This window comes from Lolium rigidum, chromosome 5 (genome assembly GCF_022539505.1).
Source record: "Lolium rigidum isolate FL_2022 chromosome 5, APGP_CSIRO_Lrig_0.1, whole genome shotgun sequence".
NCBI lineage: Eukaryota > Viridiplantae > Streptophyta > Magnoliopsida > Poales > Poaceae > Lolium > Lolium rigidum.
This window is the reverse complement of record NC_061512.1, coordinates 7603728-7623072: the sequence shown is the minus strand read 5'-3', so window position 1 is coordinate 7623072 and position 19345 is coordinate 7603728. Positions and strand designations below refer to the sequence as shown.

At 44.7% G+C, this 19345-nt stretch overlaps 3 protein-coding genes across 4 annotated transcripts; all 3 read right to left on the bottom strand.

Annotated features, from left to right (window-relative positions):
- Positions 1 to 759: 759 nt before the first annotated feature.
- LOC124655496 (protein DETOXIFICATION 41-like) lies at positions 760 to 2947 on the bottom strand. 2 transcript variants are annotated; one of them, XM_047194376.1, is made up of 8 exons: positions 2654 to 2947; positions 2023 to 2567; positions 1847 to 1933; positions 1685 to 1741; positions 1352 to 1590; positions 1148 to 1266; positions 973 to 1098; positions 760 to 872 (listed from the first exon to the last, which is right to left on the bottom strand). In XM_047194376.1, exons 1-8 carry the CDS (start codon positions 2945 to 2947, stop codon positions 795 to 797), a joined length of 1545 nt encoding a protein of 514 aa, XP_047050332.1. In that variant the 3' UTR covers positions 760 to 794. The 2 variants fall into 2 exon arrangements, with proteins under 2 accessions (XP_047050332.1, XP_047050333.1); XM_047194377.1 differs by having other exon boundaries at positions 973 to 1059.
- Positions 2948 to 3073: 126 nt separating this feature from the next.
- Positions 3074 to 5511, bottom strand: LOC124655584 (pentatricopeptide repeat-containing protein At5g41170, mitochondrial-like). The gene is made up of 2 exons (XM_047194454.1): positions 3350 to 5511; positions 3074 to 3166 (listed from the first exon to the last, which is right to left on the bottom strand). The coding sequence occupies exons 1-2, from the start codon at positions 5509 to 5511 to the stop codon at positions 3163 to 3165; spliced, it is 2166 nt and encodes a 721-aa protein (XP_047050410.1). The 3' UTR covers positions 3074 to 3162.
- A 996-nt stretch (positions 5512 to 6507) lies between these two features.
- On the bottom strand, positions 6508 to 16313 carry LOC124651794 (alpha-copaene synthase-like). Its single transcript, XM_047190829.1, has 7 exons — positions 16269 to 16313; positions 11806 to 12064; positions 11273 to 11645; positions 10325 to 10543; positions 9767 to 9902; positions 7058 to 7306; positions 6508 to 6798 (listed from the first exon to the last, which is right to left on the bottom strand). The coding sequence occupies exons 2-7, from the start codon at positions 12047 to 12049 to the stop codon at positions 6508 to 6510; spliced, it is 1512 nt and encodes a 503-aa protein (XP_047046785.1). The 5' UTR covers positions 12050 to 12064; positions 16269 to 16313.
- Positions 16314 to 19345: the final 3032 nt, after the last annotated feature.

Genomic DNA, 19345 nt, shown 5'->3' with positions numbered 1-19345 from the left:
TGGTTTGTAATATTGAATAATTTTGTTTGAACATTGAATAATTTAGGTTATAACCACTTTATGTTTGGTTCAAAATATTTGATTTGCAACAAAAAAAAAACTGTAAGGAGTTAAGTATAGGGGATTGGCTAGTAGTTTGGCTAGAGATGCTATTAAGTTACACGCGATCATAGATGGACCCAACTGTTCCTAAGCCCGGGCGCGCGTTCAGGCCTTCCGGCTGGCGGCGCAGCCTATTTTGACGAAAATTTTGATAAAAATTTAGCCGGACTTACAGTGCGGGTTTGATGAAAATTTTGGGTCCAGAGACAAGCGGAACCGGCGGAGATTGAAACCTCCATTCTTCTCTAGCGTTTAGCGTCCCTCGCCCCTCTCCCGTCTGCTGGTATGATTCCTGTTTTGTCTTGTTTTTGTCTCCTACTCTCCTAGTATGTTTACTGTCTTATTTTGTTTTTGGAGATTGTTCAAATTCACACAAATTTGAGACATTCGTTCTAATAAAGAGTTAGACGAGCAACCGAAGCTTCCAAGATCGCACCTACCTAGCACCACAAGTATACACGTGTTATGCCGATGGTTAGGTGGGACACCACTCTTAGCACAAAACTAACTTGGGGCATCAAAGTGTTGGAGCCCCAAGGCTCCAAGAAATCAAACCATTTGTTGTTAATTAACTACAAGCCTGTTGTTTCAATTCGACTTATTATTGCACAAACCGAAAGGCACTAGCCTCATAAAGTTCACCACTCTAGCAAACATCAGGCTTAACGAGCTATAGTCATTTGGGCCGTTCATCAGACGTCGTCCACGGCAACCACCATCCCGCCCTCGTCCGTGGCGGTGCGCCGCAGTCGCTGGATCGCCTTCTCCACCTGCGTAAATAGCCACGTCACCATGAGCACCGCGAGAAATTGAGCTAACCTTGGACTGAAATCATGAATTGGGGTGGGGTGGGGGGGGGGGGGGGCTCACCTCGTTGTCCCAGTTAGTCCTGGCTGTGATGACAATCAGAGCCACCGTCTGCACAGCGACGCCGATGATCAAGCCCCACCAGATCCCCTGAATTATCACAAACAGAGGCAACTGATCATCAGACGTCTGGAGAAATGATCAAAATAGAGGTTAACTGAAGATGAAATCAACCTACAGCTGCCTCGAGGCTTGTTTTGAACCCTAGGACACATCCAATCGGCAGCCCAATCACATAGTAAGCTGTAACGTTGACATATGCAACTATGACTTGCCATCCACTCCCGACAGCGACTCCTGCGGAAATCATAGAACAGATTTTAGTTCCTCTGGTTCAATGCAAACTAGGCACCTATGATCTCGGTCCAGTGCCAGATGTAACCTGAGAGGATTGGCTGGATTCCGTTCAAGAAGATGCTGATGGCCAGCAGTGGCATCAGACTGATGACGGCCTCAATCACCGTCGTGCTACTTGTGTACAAAGTGCTCAACGGGTACCTGAGGACCATGACTGCAATCGTGGCGAGAATGCTGAAGGCGATGCTCGCCACGACTACCACGAGGACCGACAAAATTGCAACTTTTGGATGGCCAGCGCCAAGCTCATTGCCGACACGAATACTGTGTAATATAAGTTAATATAAAAGTTTGATCAGGAGAGGAAATTTATGATTGATTCACATTTTCATATTGCCATTCGATCATTTGTACTGACCTGGCTGCATAGCTCAAACCAAGCATGATTTGGAAGTCCCAGTTCCAGTAATTGATGCTGAAACAAGTCGAAGAGATAGAGATGCAAGTTATGTAAGAACATGAAGATATTTTCAGATATCACATGTTGCAATCACGATGCCTCTATAACAGGCTGGCCTACCAGATAGAGAGTGAATCAAGAGCAATCTCTGAGTTGGGGAGGAAGCCAGTCAGAAGCACAAATCCTTGCACATACCAGACCTCCAATCTGACAAGAACACAATGAAACAAGACATAATTAAATCAACAGGACCTACTAAATAGTTAATAACAATGGCTGGCTCATAATGTACTCACGCTAGCATAACAGCAGACGCGAAGGCGAGCTTGGCGTATCCCCAGAGGCCTCTGAAAGCAAGCATGGACAGGCCGGTCCATGTCTCCTTACAAGCCGGGCTCCAGATGATGTACGCCCATGTCAACGCCACGAGCACCCACCAAGAGAAGCTCAGTGTCAGAGCCGCACCGAGAAGGCCAAAACTAAGCACAAACACGACGATCCACGAGATCAGGATGTGGAAGACAAGCACGGCCAGTGTCATGTATGCCACAGGGTTGACGATGTTCTGAGCCTGCAGGAACCTCTGCATGGGGCAGAAGATCGCGAAGGCGAGCAGCTGCGGTATCAGCCCGCGAGCATACAGCTGCCCCGCCGCGGCCACATCCGCAGCCTGCCCAATGAGCAGCAGGAATGGACCGGCATACCAGTAGAGGAAGGCAATGACGACGGCTGTCAAGAACTGGAGTACGAGCGCCCTCTGGCAAACGACCCCCATGGCCCTGTACCTCCTAGCCCCATAGGCCTGGCCACACACTGTCTGCACTGCGCTCGCCATGCCAAGCTGCATGGCATAAAAGCAACAAGACGCTATTTCTAAGCAATGCAAAGGATACAATAAATAGTGCAAGAACGTGTGCAGCTTGTTACCATGATGCCGTAGGCTAGACCCTGGATGCCAATGTTGGTGATGGAGGCGCCAGCGAGCTCGAGCTCACCAAGGTGGCCAACGAACATCTGTGTGACGAGGCTCAAAGTGAAGCTGAAGAGAGTGATGAGGATGGACGCCCATGAGATGCGCCAAAGGTTGCCAGCCTCCCACAATGCCAGTCGTGAGAGCACATCGAACGGCACCGGCTCCCGCCGCAGCAGCTCCTCCGATGCGCCCGACCGGTCATCGACGAAGTCCAGCAATGGTGCCCTCGCGTCACCATCTCCCTCCATTGTCTCCTCTCCGTAAGTGCTTCCCTCAGCTTAGTTCTTTATGTACCACACCTTTGTGATGCTGATATATGCACTAAAACGTGTACTGTTCAGTAGCCCTTTGCTGGCAGCTAACTAACCTTCAGGTGCCATACCTACCAGTCTATTGGCTGGGTGTGAATAAGTTGTTGAAAAGTGCAGGGCTGTGAGCATGAAGCATGAAGCATGAAACGTTACTACCTGAACACAAAACTACGAATCTGTCAGTTTGAGGTAGGTGAAATTACGTATTGCATCGCATCCAGAAGAAAAATGAATAACCTTCCAGCATGTAATGCATCGGATTCTGAAAATCCAATCAAATCTATAACATCTTGCCAACAAACAGAGGATACACCAACATGTCAGAAATCAACAGCTTACGTTTCTTGTTTCAGAAGACCTCTTTCTACAAACTTAACAATAAGCTTTCCAGCAGCTGTTTCTTGTTTCTCTAAGGTCAGCTGATTATCTACTTTTTGACATAATTTAATATCAGGAATCAAATTTCTCCGAAACATTCGGCACGCCACATTGTATGACTGAATCGCGAGGCCTCTGTTAAGAAAACTCTCCATCAGAATGTGGCATGTCTGAGCATCTCTCTGTGAGGCAGTTCTCAGTACCTTGGTGAGGAGACTGTAAGCTTCATCAAGTTTACCTAATGCACATAGCTTCTCGATGACCTGATTGTATACAGTCTTAAGCTCTTGTCTTAATAACATCTTATCCAGTAGAATGAGTAATTCTTCCACTGCACCCTTCTCACAGTATCCATGTATCACTGTCCTATATGTAACAAGTGTAGGGACAATTCCTCTATTAAGCATTTTCTCCACAAGCGCTGTGGATTCTTTCAGCCTACCTTTCTTTCCCAAAGCATTGACAACAACAGTATATGTTACAACGTCTGGATGCCTGTTACTGAGATACAAGTCATCCAACAAAGAGAGTGCTGATTCCAAATCACCCTGCCTAGAAAATCCATGGATCACAGTAGTGAAGTTAACAACATTAATGGTACAACCTTTGCTTTGGCACTGCTCCATGAAGTCTTTGGCCTCTGCCGACTTTCCTTCCTTGCATAACGCATGGATCAGCAAGTTAATCTCCACGGTAGTGGGGAAGAAACCCTTCTGCAACATCTGTGCTACAACATCGCATGATTCCTTTAGTTTCCCTTCTCTTCTAAACCCATGCATTACCACACTGTAGGTGATATCACTCGGAGTCCACCACTCCTCTCCGCTGTTGTTTAGCAACTCCCAAGCCTCTGAAGTTTTCCCAGCTTTACAGAGACCATTTAACAGGGCGGTGTGTGTCACTATGTTTGGCTTGCAACCATTCTTATACATATGCTTCATCATCTTCCTAGCTTGATCGATCTCCCCGATCCGGCAGAACCCATCAACAACTGCACTGTATGTTACAACATCAGGGTGACATCCTTTTGAGATCATCTCACCTACAATCTCCTTTGCCTCAGCCATCCTCCCATTCAAACAAAAGGAGTGCACAACCGCACTATATCCAACCTCATCAACACGAAATCTTTTCCCCTCTGAGTCCCTCAAGAACTCCAAGGCCTCGTCTGCGTGACCATGCTTCGCAAGCACATGGATGAGCATGTTATAGGTAACCTGATCTGGAAATAGGCCTGCATCATTCCTCATCTTGTCGAGCAAACCCCGCACCTCTGCCACCCTCTTCTCCTTGCACAAGAAGCCCATCACTGTATAATAGGTAATCTTATCGGGTGGGCACCCATTTTGTAACATTGCACCGATCATCTCTGTCGCCTCAACAACCCGCCGAGCGCTACACAGCCCCTTGATGAGGCAATTGTACGTGACTACGTCCGGCTCGACCTCGACGCGGCGCATCCGGTCAGCAAACTCGAGCGCCTTGTCAACCCGCCCAGCCACAACGAGCACATTCACAGCCACGTTGCAAATCGAAATGTCAGGCGCGCACCCGTCCTTCTGCATGAGCTGGAGCACGCGCATCGCGGAGCGGAGCTTCCCGGCGCGGCTGTACGAGAGCATGAGGTGCGCGAACTGCCGTGGGCCGTGCCTCACCCTGCGTCGGATCATGAGGCGCATGACGCGGCGGGCGGGGTCGTGGAGTCTGGTGCGGCTGAGGAGGCTGAGCATTTCGTCGAACACCTCGGGGGCGTGCCGGTAGCGCCACTGCCGGTCGGCCCAGCGGAAGAACTCGAACGCGGCGCGCGCGTCCCCCTGCGCCCGCGCGCGGAGCACGGCGCGGACCTGCGGCGGGGAGAGCACCCGGAGCAGGTGCCGGAGCTGCGCCTCCAGCTTCGGGGTCCACGAGCCGCGGAGCTCCAGAAGCTTGCAGGTGTCGCGCACGAGCCGGCTGCGGGACTCCTCCGCGAGGTCGTCGTCAAGGGGAAGCTCCTTGGCGGCGGACGCGAGATCATGTTCTCCCGCGGCGGCGGCGGCGGACGAGGAGGATGCGGCGGTGGTGCAGAGGCGGCGGGGCTGGAGGAGGAGGAGGAGCGATGGGTACTTGGTTATGCGCCCAGTCATCGCCAGCGCTCGTGCGCACGGCAGGAAATGCGACTGGTTGTCACGACAGCGATCGGCAGTGGTGGCGGCGGAGGCGGCGGCGGCGGCAGGAGTCACTCGCCGACGACGGACTGGAAGGAGCTGTGTGGGGTCACAAAGTCAGGTCAGTCCACTCAGCCCTTTTTGCTGCCATGTCCAGTAGTTGATGTTGTGGTTGCCTTTATCTATAAAGTGGGGCCAATGGCCTTCTATTTAAAAATATTTAGAAGTTGCTGTTCATTGAAGGATGTCAGAAATATTTCTAAATTCGAATGTATTTAGACACTTTTTAGTGTATAGATATATCTGAATTTGAATAAACCTTGGACGTCCATAACTATAAGCTTTTTTTAAAAAGGTTTTGCTAGTAAGTTTGTGCTCAGTCAAGTACTACACATTTAGATTTGCTTTGTGATTCGTGCTAGTTATCAGTTGCAACATGAGTTGTAACTGAGAATTGATGACATCATCTGACTGACATTCTGAGTCGATTGAGAAAAAAAAGATATACATGCATATATTTTAGAATAGAGATAATATTATTTATAAACAATATTGAATTGAGCTTTTTTTCAAAGTTCCTCTATTCGAACAATCTTGGGAGCCACTACATGGAAATTCATCTTCTGTCAACCTTGTTCGATGAAGTGCCGCTAGAGGAGCATTACACTACACATGTCTTTATATCTTTTTTAGAATAAGCAAAGTACTCTTATCCGAAAAGTAGCTCAGTAACTCTTGTGTAAATATTTCATGACAACTGTACATTTGGAGGAGTGATACAGCCATTATTTTATTAAATCTTATCCACAACTGACAAGCAACCAAACAGACGCATCCCCTTCATGCATGAATATGAAAGTCTCGGGATACAATACCACAACATCAAACATAGTTTAACAACCCAAATTGAACGTGAAGTAAGGAAATTAAGCTGGTATACGTAAAACCAGTTCGTTTCAAGCAAAGTCAAAGCCCCTAGATAGGAATGGGTTTGACAAACAAGGTCTCCATAGTCTTGCGAAGACGCGAGCTGGATCTGAATGCATCATGCCCCCCACCATAGTACAACGGCGAGCTAAGAGCAAAGTTGATAATCCGCTGCACTGCTGGAAGTAATACACGATTTCCAAAGCGTGCTTGGTTGAGGCTTCTCCATCCATCTTCTATCACTGACTCGATCTTGGAAATGGCAACCTCACTTGTGACCCCATGCTCGCTCATGTAACACTCCACGGAGGTTGGCGCGTCTCCCTTGCTCTTGCCGCGCTGCATGCACATGTGTAATGCAATTTTATATACTCCCTCCAACTGAAAGTAAGTCACTCGACTTTTTCTAGATACGGATACTAAACACTTGTCTAGATACAACCATGCCTAGATAAAACTAAGTCACTTATTTTTAGACGGAATAAGTATATTAAAAAGACGAATTATATTATGCATCCTTGCCTTCTTAGAAAGAAAAAAAAAAGGTTAGTCCCGGTTTAAAAGAAAGAAGACTTAGTTAAGCCAAAGGGGCACGTACAGTAAATGCAGAAATGTCATTCATGAGACGGTAAATCTTTCCGCCTGCTATGACGGCATCAGGAACACCAAAAACCCACTCGATTACTTCCTTTGGCATTGCATCACCCATGGCTACTAGGCCACACACAGATATCGTGGGCACGGCTACAGTCATGACACCGAGTTTCACTTTATCGTCAAAGCTTGGTTTGTGATTCTGGTATGCCCATTCGGCTTCTTGAAGATAATAACTAAACTGTTTTTGGAGCTGTACAAGGAAAGAAAATTAAACCACAATTTTTAAGTTAATGTGACAAATAGTAACAACACTAATTGTATAAACTAACAATCATGATATGGATATTGTGACAGCCACGGCTCATCCGACTCTTCTGGAAGATCTCCTAAAATACTATTCCATCCATTTTAAATTATTTGCCGCAGCTTCATCTAAATTTGATATATCTACACACTAAAACACATCTAAACACATACATATCTCGATTAGTATCTACATAAATCTGTGTCAGTTAATTTGGAACAGAGGGGGTACTTGCTTACACTCTTCGCTTGAAAATGTAGTATTACAGTTTACAGTCTAGAGTTTTGGGTCTCTGATTAGCAAGTTTGGATTGCTAATCTTTGTATCAATAAGCAAGTGAAAAACTATTAATACTTTATATTCATGAAAAGTCTAATTTTATATTGTTTAATCTAATAATTAGAAATAATTTTGTATTAATTAGTGTTAAGAGATATAATGGTTTGACACATTACCCTCTCTTCGACATAATCATTGTTTTACAGCTAGACATATTTATTGTATATTGTAATAAAATATGCATTATATGTCTACAACAGTTGTACCTTTAGATTCGTATTTCAAAAAGGCTTTCACTGATATATTCTTTGGGACAAGTAATTCATATTTTATTGACCAAAATAATGGTTAAAGCGTTTTATTAAACTACGTGCACGCTTGTTAAACTGATCATAAGGGAGTACGGCACTTCAATTTACTCGTAAGAGGTGGGAAAAATGTTTAATATTTCCCATTTTTTAAAACATGCTGTTTGAAACAATATCTCATGTGTAGAAAATACTTGTAATAGATGTAAATGATTTAAACGTGTCTACTTTCCTCCATGTTTCTAAAGTGTTTTGTAATACTAAAACATAATAGAAAGTTGCTATACAATATGTTATTTCTTAGGGTTATTGTGATGACTTTGCATATCTCTAAATTTAGATGGATACTGAAATTTAATTAGAGCATGTGGTACAATAAAGGGAAATGTATTATCCGATGCACATTCCCCCCCCCCCCCCCCCCCCCCACCCCAAAAAAAGGGACACAAAAAATTATCACAGTAGTTGCGATGTACACCATGATTAACAATAAAGTATCTATAAGATGTATTTCAAAGGGTCTTTATTTCAATGTGAACCAAGTGAACGTTTTGGACAACTTTTTTTTTTCTTGATTAGCTCATGCGTTAAGTGTATAGAGATGATCTCAAATCAAAATAGCACTTATCTTAACAATAATATTTGTATTTCCTTAACTCAAATTAGTGCCTTTAAGTATGTTGTAACGTTTTGGACCACATATGTGTTTCTAAAATTATGGTATGGTCACAAATATATGTATTAAAATATTTGATCATTTTTATGAATATTTTCCCATGTATGTTTACTTGTTCTGTTTTTTTGTGTGTACCATGCATAACCAACTTAATACTCAAGTGACACATGTTACCCAAAAATACGTGGAAAATCACATTTATTCTTACTATTGAACTTTGATTTTTTTTTCTTATAGGTATGATGTCCTCATCGTGGTTAATGAACCTAGGACCTTTTAGATTTTTTGAGTTGGATGCTAAGTCGACCTATAGTGGGAGTAATATATGTAGTAACATAGAAGTATACGCAATGCCAACTAACCATTTTGGTGACATGGCATATCATTAAATGAGGAGTGAAGCGATTGGGGTAACTAGCTATGTTATTGTAACATCACACTTCCCCAAAAAGATGAGTCTACAATCTACTCCCTCCATACCGGTTTACAGGAAAATTATGTATTTGGTCAACAAAACATAAGATATATATCAAAAAAATACTATTGGAAACTTCTTTTGAATATGAATTCAATGGTATAATTTTTGTGACATATATCCTATATTTTGTTGATCAAATTTGTAGTCAAACTTTTTTTTCGAAATGCGTAACTGCCCTGTAAACCGGTATGGAGGGAGTAATAAATATGACCTTGCATTATACCACACAAGATGAGTAAATTATATCACACACGATGAGTCAGCGGGCCAATTCGCTAGAAACAAAAAAAAGTCCGTAATTGACCTTCATTAATTACTGTATGCACCAGTAGTTTCACATGCATTAGAGAAAAGAGAGGAAAAGGAGAGCATGCATTGGTGAAGAGAGGAAAATAAATGAGAGCCCTCCGGTTCAGTTTATAAGGCACGCACGTCGTTTAAAAAAAACTTTAACCATTAATTTAGTCGATAAAATATGAATTATGTCACAAAAAATATACCATTGGAAACTTCTCTTGAATATAAATCCAATGACTATGGCATATATCTCATATTTTATCGACTAAATATATGGTCAATTCTTTTAAACTACGTGCATGCCATATAAACTGGACCGGAGGGAGTATAAATCTCCTTGACCTTATAATCCCTAACAGAGTGAGTACCTGTTTCTTGATGTAGGCAATTTCGTAGTTGCCAGTGATCGCCATTTCATCACCCATCTCCTTAATGTTCCTTAGTAGTTCAGTATAAAACCTTTTCAAGTACTCTGGTAGAAGAGAAATGGCGCTCTCGTCCCATCTATGTACCCCGCAAAGTGCATTGCATGAAAATAAGCCACATAAAGAGTGTAAGAGCTACCATGGAATTTATGTTAGCTCTCTATAAATATTAGCAGTGCAAGTTTATAAAATATTTTAACGATGAGTATTTCACAGGGAACATATCGTACTAAATTAAGATATACTACATATAAAGCATGCTCTTACTTGATTTCAGATAATATTTTCGTGAAAGCGCACACATTTGACTAACTGAGAGTGTGCATGCAACCTCATATTTTAGGCATTAGTTACATATAGTTACTCACTGTTAATGACAATTGGAATTTTCCACCGCAAATTATAATTAAAATTCCACCTCGATGTACCGATGGAGTTTCTTTTCTTTTTCCCCCAAAAGGAAAATTTACTGGTTGAAAAACCAAAATGGTAAAATCCAACCTTTGTGCGGCTTCATTTAGCATTCGACATTCCTCTATGGTGGCATGCTCATCATATGTGTCATCCATGATGGTAAGTAGCACATTAATTTTTGCAAATATCATCCGCGCGAGCCCAAAACATTCCTCATGGTGCGCCGCAAATGACCAAAAATAGTTCTCCACCACACGGTCCCGGACGTAACTTAGCTCGATAGATCCAGAAAGCTCTTTCCACCACCTGTAAATAAATTATTTAGTTGTTATATGAGGCGGATTACCTTTTTAAATTTAGGTAGTTAACTGAAAAGTTGAGTTGATTGAAACATGTTAGTTATACCATCTACTACTAATACCAGATAATTACTCCCTCCGTCTCAAGTGTACTTTTGACTTTTGTCTTAAGTCAAACCTTTTTAAATCTGGCCAACTTATTACCAAAACGTGAGAACATATGTGATATAATTTTTTTTATATTATGAATCTACATTTCAAGATGGATTTAGTGACACCAATCAAGTATGATAAGTGCTGCTACATACTCTTTTCTAGGTTGTTGGTCAAATTTAATAAAGTTTGACTTAAAACAAAAGCTAAACGTACACTTATTTGCGGATGGAGGGAGTATGCGTATAAGGAAGGCATGGCTGGTGCCTCTAATATCTTACTCCCTTGTTTTTGTTTAGTTGGCATTACAAACTTAGTCAAAGTCAGCCTTTGTCAAGTTTGACTAAAAAATATAGGAATAAATAGGAACAACCATAACACCCAAATGGATATACTATGAAAATATATATAGGTTATGACGATTCTAATGCTATTGTTTTTACATTGTTGATATTGCTATTTTTAAAATGTTTATTCAAACTTTACAAAGTTTCACTTTGACTAAACCAGAATCGGAATTAATTGTGAACGGATGGAGTAGTTGCTTAGTGGATGTAAAAAAAGAATGAGGTATAGCACATACTCGGTCATAGCTTTGAGCTCATTTAGGTGGACATGTTGCAGAAGGTTGAAGTCCAGTTTTGCCAGCTCCAATAGGATTGCGTTGTGCCCATCCTCTTCATGGTACTCAGAAATATAATGGACCGCTTCCACCCTCCTATACGTCCTTGGCAGTGGCAAATGGAGAGACCGTTTGACTTGCTCAGCTAACGGTGACTTGAGACTCCCCATCATTGATTCAAGATGATTTCCTGCAAAAGTTATGGCTTCTTCTAGTGCTGGCTCACCATGGATTAGAAGATGTGCTGCATTATACAAACTTAATAGTCCCCTTGGTTCATTAGTTGTATTCAATTTGAAGTTTCCATCTTCGTCTTTGAATTTTTTGAAGACATCTACATGTTAGAAAAAAATTAACGCTGGCACTGTCAAGATATTTTTGGAAAAATAACCGAAGCATAATCTGAATCGTCTAGCAGTTGAGATGCATGTTGCATCCTCTACAAATATGAGGAAAAAATAATTAAATCATTATATGCATAGATATATAGGTACCTGGAGATACCCAATGTCCATGCTCCCTAAGCAACCGAAACCTAAGAGCAACCTCATGGAGACTGGAGTTACTAAATTCACTGTTAAGGATTTCACTTAACACACCGTCGATCTGTGATTCAAAGTTGTGATCTATTCCAAGATGCTGGAGTGCATCCACTAATAACATTTTCCCCACCACCCCGTTGCAACTCGTGAACAACTTCAGGACCTCCTCCTTCAACTTTAGGGCTCTTACCTTCATCCATTCCTCAGATCTCTGCATGCATGTAATAGTTGGAAGTCATTATTAACCAATGCCATCTATAAATAAATCATATAAATTCAGAAATGTCAATATTGGATACCTGATCGCAGAAGGTTTATCAAACCTCCAATGCAAAACATAATCATACACAATTTTGTAATTGAGACCATGCCAGTACAATACCATATGAAAACCTTCAATTACTATATATATTATCACAACTGCTCATAAGACTAACAATTTGAGACTTGTTTGCATGTCACATATGCTTTTGTCGCACATCACACCATTGTGATTTACACGACAACTTGTCAACATATATGTGAAAAGGCTAATCTTTTTGCCTAGTTAACGATAAGTGATAGTACAATATTGAAATAGAAAAAAAATGCCCCTCTCTCGCTCTCCCCATCCCTCCCTCTCTCTCTCTCTCTCTCTAGGGTTGGCTCGCCTCTCAAGAGGATTATTGAAATGATGCACCTGTCAGTTCACCTAGAAGTTCAAACTAATGGAGAATAGGTGGCAGGATATTTCAACATGTTATTTTGTTTTGAAGATCTCGTCATTAATCCAACGATCAAAACACACGTCAATCGGATTAACAATTGAAGTGATTGTTTTTTCTATAGTTCAAAATCAAAAAATTCTTGATGATGTCATGGGTACATGTTATAGGTACGCTCCGTTTTAGGTCTTGTTTTATGCATATGTACACTTGATTTTGGTCTTTCTGAATGCGGATGTCGGAGGAGAGAAAACAACACAGTAGCAATTGCATGCGGCGTTGATGTCTAGTTGTGTCTTTTTTTTGTATATGGGAAAAATTGCTACAGGACATCGTTATTTTCCGGCGTTTGCTGAAACACACCGCCCGATTATATCTTTGCCAGGTACCATTACAATTTTGTGGCACATTTGCCAGAACACACCACCTAGCTTAAAACAGAAAGTTTTTCCCTTTGTCTTCAAAACCAATCATCACAGTCAAAAGTGCAAAATTTTCCGTTTTTAGCTAGGTGGTGTGTTCTAACAAATATGACACATAATTGTAATGGTACCTGGCAAAGACACAATTGAGCGGTGTGTTTTGGCAAACGCCACAAAATAACGATGTCCTGTAGCAAATTTTCCCTTTGTATATTCATGCAAAACTCAAAATATAAATACATGAAGTTTTCCGTGCAAATAAGCAACAAAAAAAAACGTAAAAAATTGCGGCACAACGCTGCACTGTTTCACGTCAAAATAAAATCATGGGAAACTACCGTTCTAATTCTAAGTAATTTACTAATGAAAATTCTAACACCCCGGTCGCAGGAAGCCAGCTGGAGTCGGAATTGTGAAATTTTGGTAACCCGAGGCACCTCCCACGCAACAAACAGAAAAGAGAGCTGAGATCGAACCAACCTCACGTCGCCGGTGACAACAACGGAGACGCGGGTGAGCTGCGCCATCCCCTGAAGCCTTCTTCCTCCCCTCCCCTTCCTCATCTACTCGAATCGATGTTGGATGACTAAGGCCCACTTCTTTTTGGTTTCTAGAAGGGTTTCTCAATTCTACAGTTAGGGACGGAGCCAGGATTAATACTTGAAGAGGGCCAAATAAGCATGCAATTATATGGAGGGGGCCATATAGCCAATTCTGAGTAAATCTGAAGCACATAGTTTATAGGGGGTTTTCACATAAAAACTTCCCTTCCTCGGCTTCTCCTAGAATACCGCCTCCCAAAATCGTTTAAAATTAGTAATGGTTAGACTAATTTAGAAGTTTAAACAACTTAAGGAAACAGATTTAGAGAAGCTGAAAGAGGGTGTCCTATAAGCCGAAAAATATGTCCCTAAGCGCCTGGCGTGGCAAGTTATACGCATTAGTGAGCTGTATCTGCTGTGGTATTTTTTTTTTTTGACAGGTATCTGCTGTGGTATTGGGGGAGACGTATCTCCTTGCCGTCCCCTTTCTCTCTATTCCATCGCACAGAGGGCGGTCGGCATGTCACGGCTGCTGAACTTTGAACCCTTCTGCTGATCCCGGCGGGCAGATCCGTCCACGTGAGTCCCCTACTCTAACTACCTTGGTCTGGCATGAAGGAAACCATACATATGGCGACGGCCCACGTATGGTTTTTGTGAGGATTCTAATTAATCTTACCAACACAGTCAAATTGGTTGGGCGATAATCTATACCTAATAATAAATGGAGAAGTGTTTCCGTGGTTCGGTCCGTTCGGTCTGCTCTGGGTTGGTTTCGTCCGTCGGTGATATAAAAATAATTAATGTTCCGCTCAACCCGTACGTGGTTTGATCGATCGATTACCGAGGTGGGACAAAACAAGGAAATCCTCCGACCAGGTCCAGCCAAGGCAGCCAAGGCGTAACAGAAGTGGGCCAATCTAAAATTGTATGGGCCAATCTCCGATATAGCTAGGCATCGCGTCCCGAGCTGGCTGCACGAGCTCCTAGCGCCGCTCGGAAGCGTATTCGACACGACCTCATGGAATCCTTCAGTTAGAACGCGATCATGGGGACACCAACATGGAATCCTTCGCTTCTTTGGAAAACTGAAGGAAATAAATAGGACTTGAGACCCTGGACCCCAAAACCAGATCAATTGCCGAATTCCTAGACCAACAATCGATCTATGGCCAGCGCCGGCTAACCGCGGACAGCGCGGAGAGGCCATGAGCGTTTAGTACTTAGGCGTGGCGTGCTGTAGCAATACTGACCGGAGCTCCTGGTTCTGGATGGTCTTGATCGATGTAGAAGCAGATGAAGGACTCCACGGCACGGTCATCATCTCGTCAGTGTCGAAGTGCATCACGAGGTCACCGGAGCGGATCCCTGCTGCTTGTCTATTCACGGAGAAGGAGAAGGTTAAAGAGGGAATTAATATATATGCTTGCTAACATGAGCACCGGCGAGAAGCATCAGCCAATTATTTACTACTCCTGGCTGTGTCCGCGTGTTGAGAGCGATGAACGGCACGCCCTTCAGGACTGGCCGACAATCGTGCCTATGTTGCTTGGCCTCCACAATGTCCGACCCCGCAGGCTCATGCATGAATTGGCCCTCCATCAACCGTCGGTGGTACGGCCGTGATGGAAAGCTGCGCGGAGCTGCTTGGCGTTGCTTGCCTCCTGAGTGTCCTGGGTTGCCGTGGTGGTGCAGAGCAGCAGTTGACATAGCTTCAGACATTTGTTGTATAGCCAGAGATCGTCTTTCAGCTCATCCATCTTCTCCGTGATCTTCATGATATTTTGAGACAAGACATGCTCCATCGCCACCCTCGATTGGGGGCATTAAACATGAGACTATCTCAAAAATCTGATATCGACGGCTGTCTATGGACACGCACCATGGCTATCTATGGACACACACCATTCGTGAAGGTATTTTCATTCGTCGGCCGGGGATAAAATCAATGGGCGAAACACATGGGGATAAAATTTGGTAGGACGTTGATTGGTTGATTAAATATGTTAAACTTTACTTGCAGACATTTTTGTGAAAAATCATGCCTCCTCCAAAAACTTACGGAAATTATCATGGAATTCAAAAGGTTCTATTATTATAACGGTTTTGCTATGTCTCAGTCAACTGAGATTTTCTTAAGTCTAAGTCAATTACAAAAATGTGCTTTGAGTTGCACTTTTCTGTTAAAAAGGTGCAATTGCACTTTTCTGACAGAAATGTGCAACTGAACCCAGTTGCACATTTCTTTGAACTGCAGTTGCACTTTTCTGAGTTGACTGAGACTTAAGAAAATCTCAGTCAACTGAGACATAGGCACACCCTTATTATAATGTGGCGGTGGGAAAAACCATTATGGTATTACAATCCGGTCCATCGAGAGCTTCCCAAGCTCATCTTCTTAGGATTAAACAATATTGTCATGAATAGAAAACGATGTGACAACCTTCGTCGATAATGGCACATAGGAGAAATGTCATCACATATGATTAATTGGAGCATTCGAGTTTTCGCTTCTCCCGGTGCAACGCACGGGCACTTTTGCTAGTACAAGCTAAAACGAAAGACACCCGCATTCGACGTAATATTTTCTGACAAAACATGGAGAGTAATTTGCAACACACCATCCGTAAATGGCAGCAAAAAGATAAGCAGTATATAACTATATATGCATGAATGTAGTCTAAAATCAGTCTGACCGACGAGTGAAATGTAAACTTGAGAACCTAGATTCGAGTAGCCTCTCCTACCTGCAGCGGGTGTGGCTCATAGCTAATGAAGAAGTCGCCCCAGACCGAGGGCCCAGATCTAGACGGATTGTTAGGAGTGGCAGCACCTCTTGATGCCATATATGAAATACTCCGTATCTGTGTAGCTAGCTTGTTTCGCTGTGCCGGGCTCGCTAGCTTGGTTCCTGAAGGAGAAGAGCGCGACGTGCTTCCGATTTATATAAGACGATGTATGAACATGAGCGGTAGCTAGCTAGCGATGGGTCATATCATGAAAATATATAGAATGAAGCGTTGGATTTTCGCGAAAATAAGATTGCGGGTCGCTGGATTCCCCCTTGCCGCCGCCGTCGGCGGGAGCCGCCGGGACTTGCCTGGGCGGTGCCGGCGGCGGCGGGGACGTCTCTACCCGTTGCGGCGCTGGGGGCGCGGGGCTTCTGGCCGGCGGCGGTGTTCCTCGGCGGCGGCGGTCCGGCGCGGCGGGGTGGTACCTGTGCGTCGGGTGGGTGGAGGAGAGGCGGCGCGACCGTTGGTGGCGGAGCTGCGCGGGCGGCGGCCATGGCAGGGCCTGCTCGGCCCAGTTCGGGGCCCAGCTGAGCATGGTGCCCCGGTGATGCTCCCTGGAGGTGGAGTAGATGCGACGGCGGTGGCTGGGTGGCGGCGGTACTCCGACCGGCCTGCTGCAGCGTGGTAGCGAGGTCTTTGCGGGCCTGTTTGGGCCCGGCCGGGCGGGTTTGACCTCGCTGCCATGTCCGGTCGGCTACCGCGAAGGCGGTGGAGGTAGTTCCCTCCCGCTCGGCTGAGATGCTGCTACCCTCGGCCCGGCTGTTTCTCATCTCTACGTCTAGGCCCTTCTCCGGCGACCACAGCGAGACAGCAAGGATGGCTTCAAGGTCGCGGTGGCGTGTGCTGGTGGGCGGCAAGTCGGGTGGAGCACGTCGAATCGTCCGGGTTTGTGGGTTGGGGGACGGGAGAAATCTTGTCGGCAAGCCCGACACTGACGCGTTGACGCCTGCGGGTGTCGCCTTGCCTTCCTGAAGGGCGTCGGTAGTCCCTCCTCCCCACTCCCTTCCGCGTATTGGGAGAAACCCTAGGACCAGTCCGGGCAGCAGTGGCGTCATCGTCACTTTCCTTGTTGAAGGTGTTGCTTGATACGCGGCGCTTCGGTGTGCTAGGAGTGTGGTAGCATTCTCTGAAGGGCGCAGCGGCTGCGAGTAATTCTTATTCTTGTCAAGCTGCCGGTGTCGGCTTTGTTTCTCTTTCTTTTCTCTTGTGTTTCCTTTCGGGCTTGGTGTTGTGCTGTGGCCCCAGCGCGTTCGTTGTATCGGGTCGTTTGCTATATTAATATAGCGGGGCGAAAGCCTAATTCGAGGGATTCGACTAATGATCTGCCATATTCTTCATGGTAGCTGCAGACCAACCTAACACACTACGTTTAATTTGATATGCTCAGTTACTCACTCTTTCCATTTGGACGTATCTAGCTAGACACTAAGGCTTTAACTTCGGTGTTCCCTCCTCTCCAAACTTTGGCTCCCTGTGGGCAGCTAAAATCTTCTGATATCTCTTCGTGGGTTAACTTATTATCCCTTCAACTTTTGTGGTTGTCATAAGAGGGGAAAAACACCGAAGCGGACAACTAAATGTCCTCTAGATAAATTTAAATTTTACAGCCATTTTTCATGGGACAGAGGAAGTTGAAGTCTAACGAAGCTCGATCGAGCTTACATATGCTCACTGGCGGAGGTAGAGGGGGGACCGAGCCCCGGCCCCTGACAACAATTTTTTTCTATCGTAGAACAACACAAGTTCAGGCCTACACCGCAACACAATACCTACAAAAAGATACAGACATAACTAAAAAGGGATAATTGCAGGGGACTACTATGGTCTGCCCCTTACAGTTGCATGGCGAGAACGAATCCCGCCCATCGCTGGCTTCACCGCCTCACGGTTATGTCTTCTAGCCACTGACTTCCACATCTGTAAATACATAAACATTTTTCATACGTCATCAGCTGAATTGTGCCATGAATATTCTCTTGATCGCGATTTTTTTCCTAAGATGCCACAACGTCCATCAAAGGGCTGCGCAATAGATTCCTCAACGTCCAAGACACCTTTAGGAATTGGCATAAATTGTGGTTGGTACCTGCTGGCCAATACATAACATAGGATACAAGGTTCAATGAACCACCAACCTGACCTCAACGTCCAAGACACCTTTAGGAATTGGCATAAATTGTGGTTGGTACCTGCTGGCCAATACATAACATAGGATACAAGGTTCAATGAACCACCAACCTGACGCAATGCAAGGCTATAAGACGAGCAAGTTCCTAGGAATATGTTACACTTGGGTTAAATTATGGTTAAAGCCGGCTTAGTTATTGAGATGACAAAAGGTAGAAGGGTTAATAATTCACTGGACTGACACGCGAAAATTAGTTTTTGGATAATGGCAGGGAAAGACGTTCACCAGACCACGACAATTTTTGCGTAAGGGGAAAACATGTCCCTGCTCCTGCGATTTCTAGGCGATTCCGCCTCGCGTCCGACTCGTGGTACTGTTCATGGAGGTATCACCTCGATTCCCGCCCATGGAGGGCCAAGGCGGAGAGATGAGCTTCTCCACGCATCACACGGGTGCCTCCGTCCGCCACTTGCCTCTGTAGCAGCACCGCGTCCACCCTCCTCGCTCATCTCGCCGCCGTTAGCTAGACTCCTACCAAAATCCAAAGCAAATCGAAGGCTGGCGTTGGCGATCTGTGCAGATGAAGAGGGAGAAGATGCTCGTGAGAGGCCGTAGCAGGGGGAGGTTGGTGCCAGCTGGGGAGGAGGAGATGGGACCTCGCGAAGGCGTTGAGCGTTCGGACAATCGACTGGAAATGGCGAGGGCGCGGCGGGAGATCGATAAGGCGCTCGAGGAAGGAACAACTCAATTTGCTGGGCGCAGATGCTTCAGCTTTTGCGTCGGATCGTTTGGGCCAATCGTCGTTGATTCCGAGCTCGTCATCATCGGAGCGAAAGTAGTGGTCGGTGAGCGAGGCGATGACAGAGGTTCGCGCGCCCGCGGTGGCTGTAATGGAGCTAAAGGC

What these genes read in the sequence shown, in the direction of transcription:
- LOC124655496 (XM_047194376.1), bottom strand. Translation starts at nt 2,947, where the DNA reads ATGGAGGGAGATGGTGACGCGAGGGCACCATTGCTGGACTTCGTCGAT. An exon ending in AATCCAGCCAATCCTCTCAG is followed by an intron (nt 1,267 to 1,351) that starts GTTACATCTGGC and finishes TGATTTCCGCAG; the next exon opens with GAGTCGCTGTCGGGAGTGGA. An exon ending in AAACAAGCCTCGAGGCAGCT is followed by an intron (nt 1,099 to 1,147) that starts GTAGGTTGATTT and finishes TCATTTCTCCAG; the next exon opens with ACGTCTGATGATCAGTTGCC.
- LOC124655584 (XM_047194454.1), bottom strand. Translation starts at nt 5,511, where the DNA reads ATGACTGGGCGCATAACCAAGTACCCATCGCTCCTCCTCCTCCTCCAG.
- LOC124651794 (XM_047190829.1), bottom strand. Translation starts at nt 12,049, where the DNA reads ATGAAGGTAAGAGCCCTAAAGTTGAAGGAGGAGGTCCTGAAGTTGTTC. An exon ending in TGGACATTGGGTATCTCCAG is followed by an intron (nt 11,646 to 11,805) that starts GTACCTATATAT and finishes TCTAACATGTAG; the next exon opens with ATGTCTTCAAAAAATTCAAA. An exon ending in ATGACATTTCTGCATTTACT is followed by an intron (nt 6,799 to 7,057) that starts GTACGTGCCCCT and finishes ATGTGCATGCAG; the next exon opens with CGCGGCAAGAGCAAGGGAGA.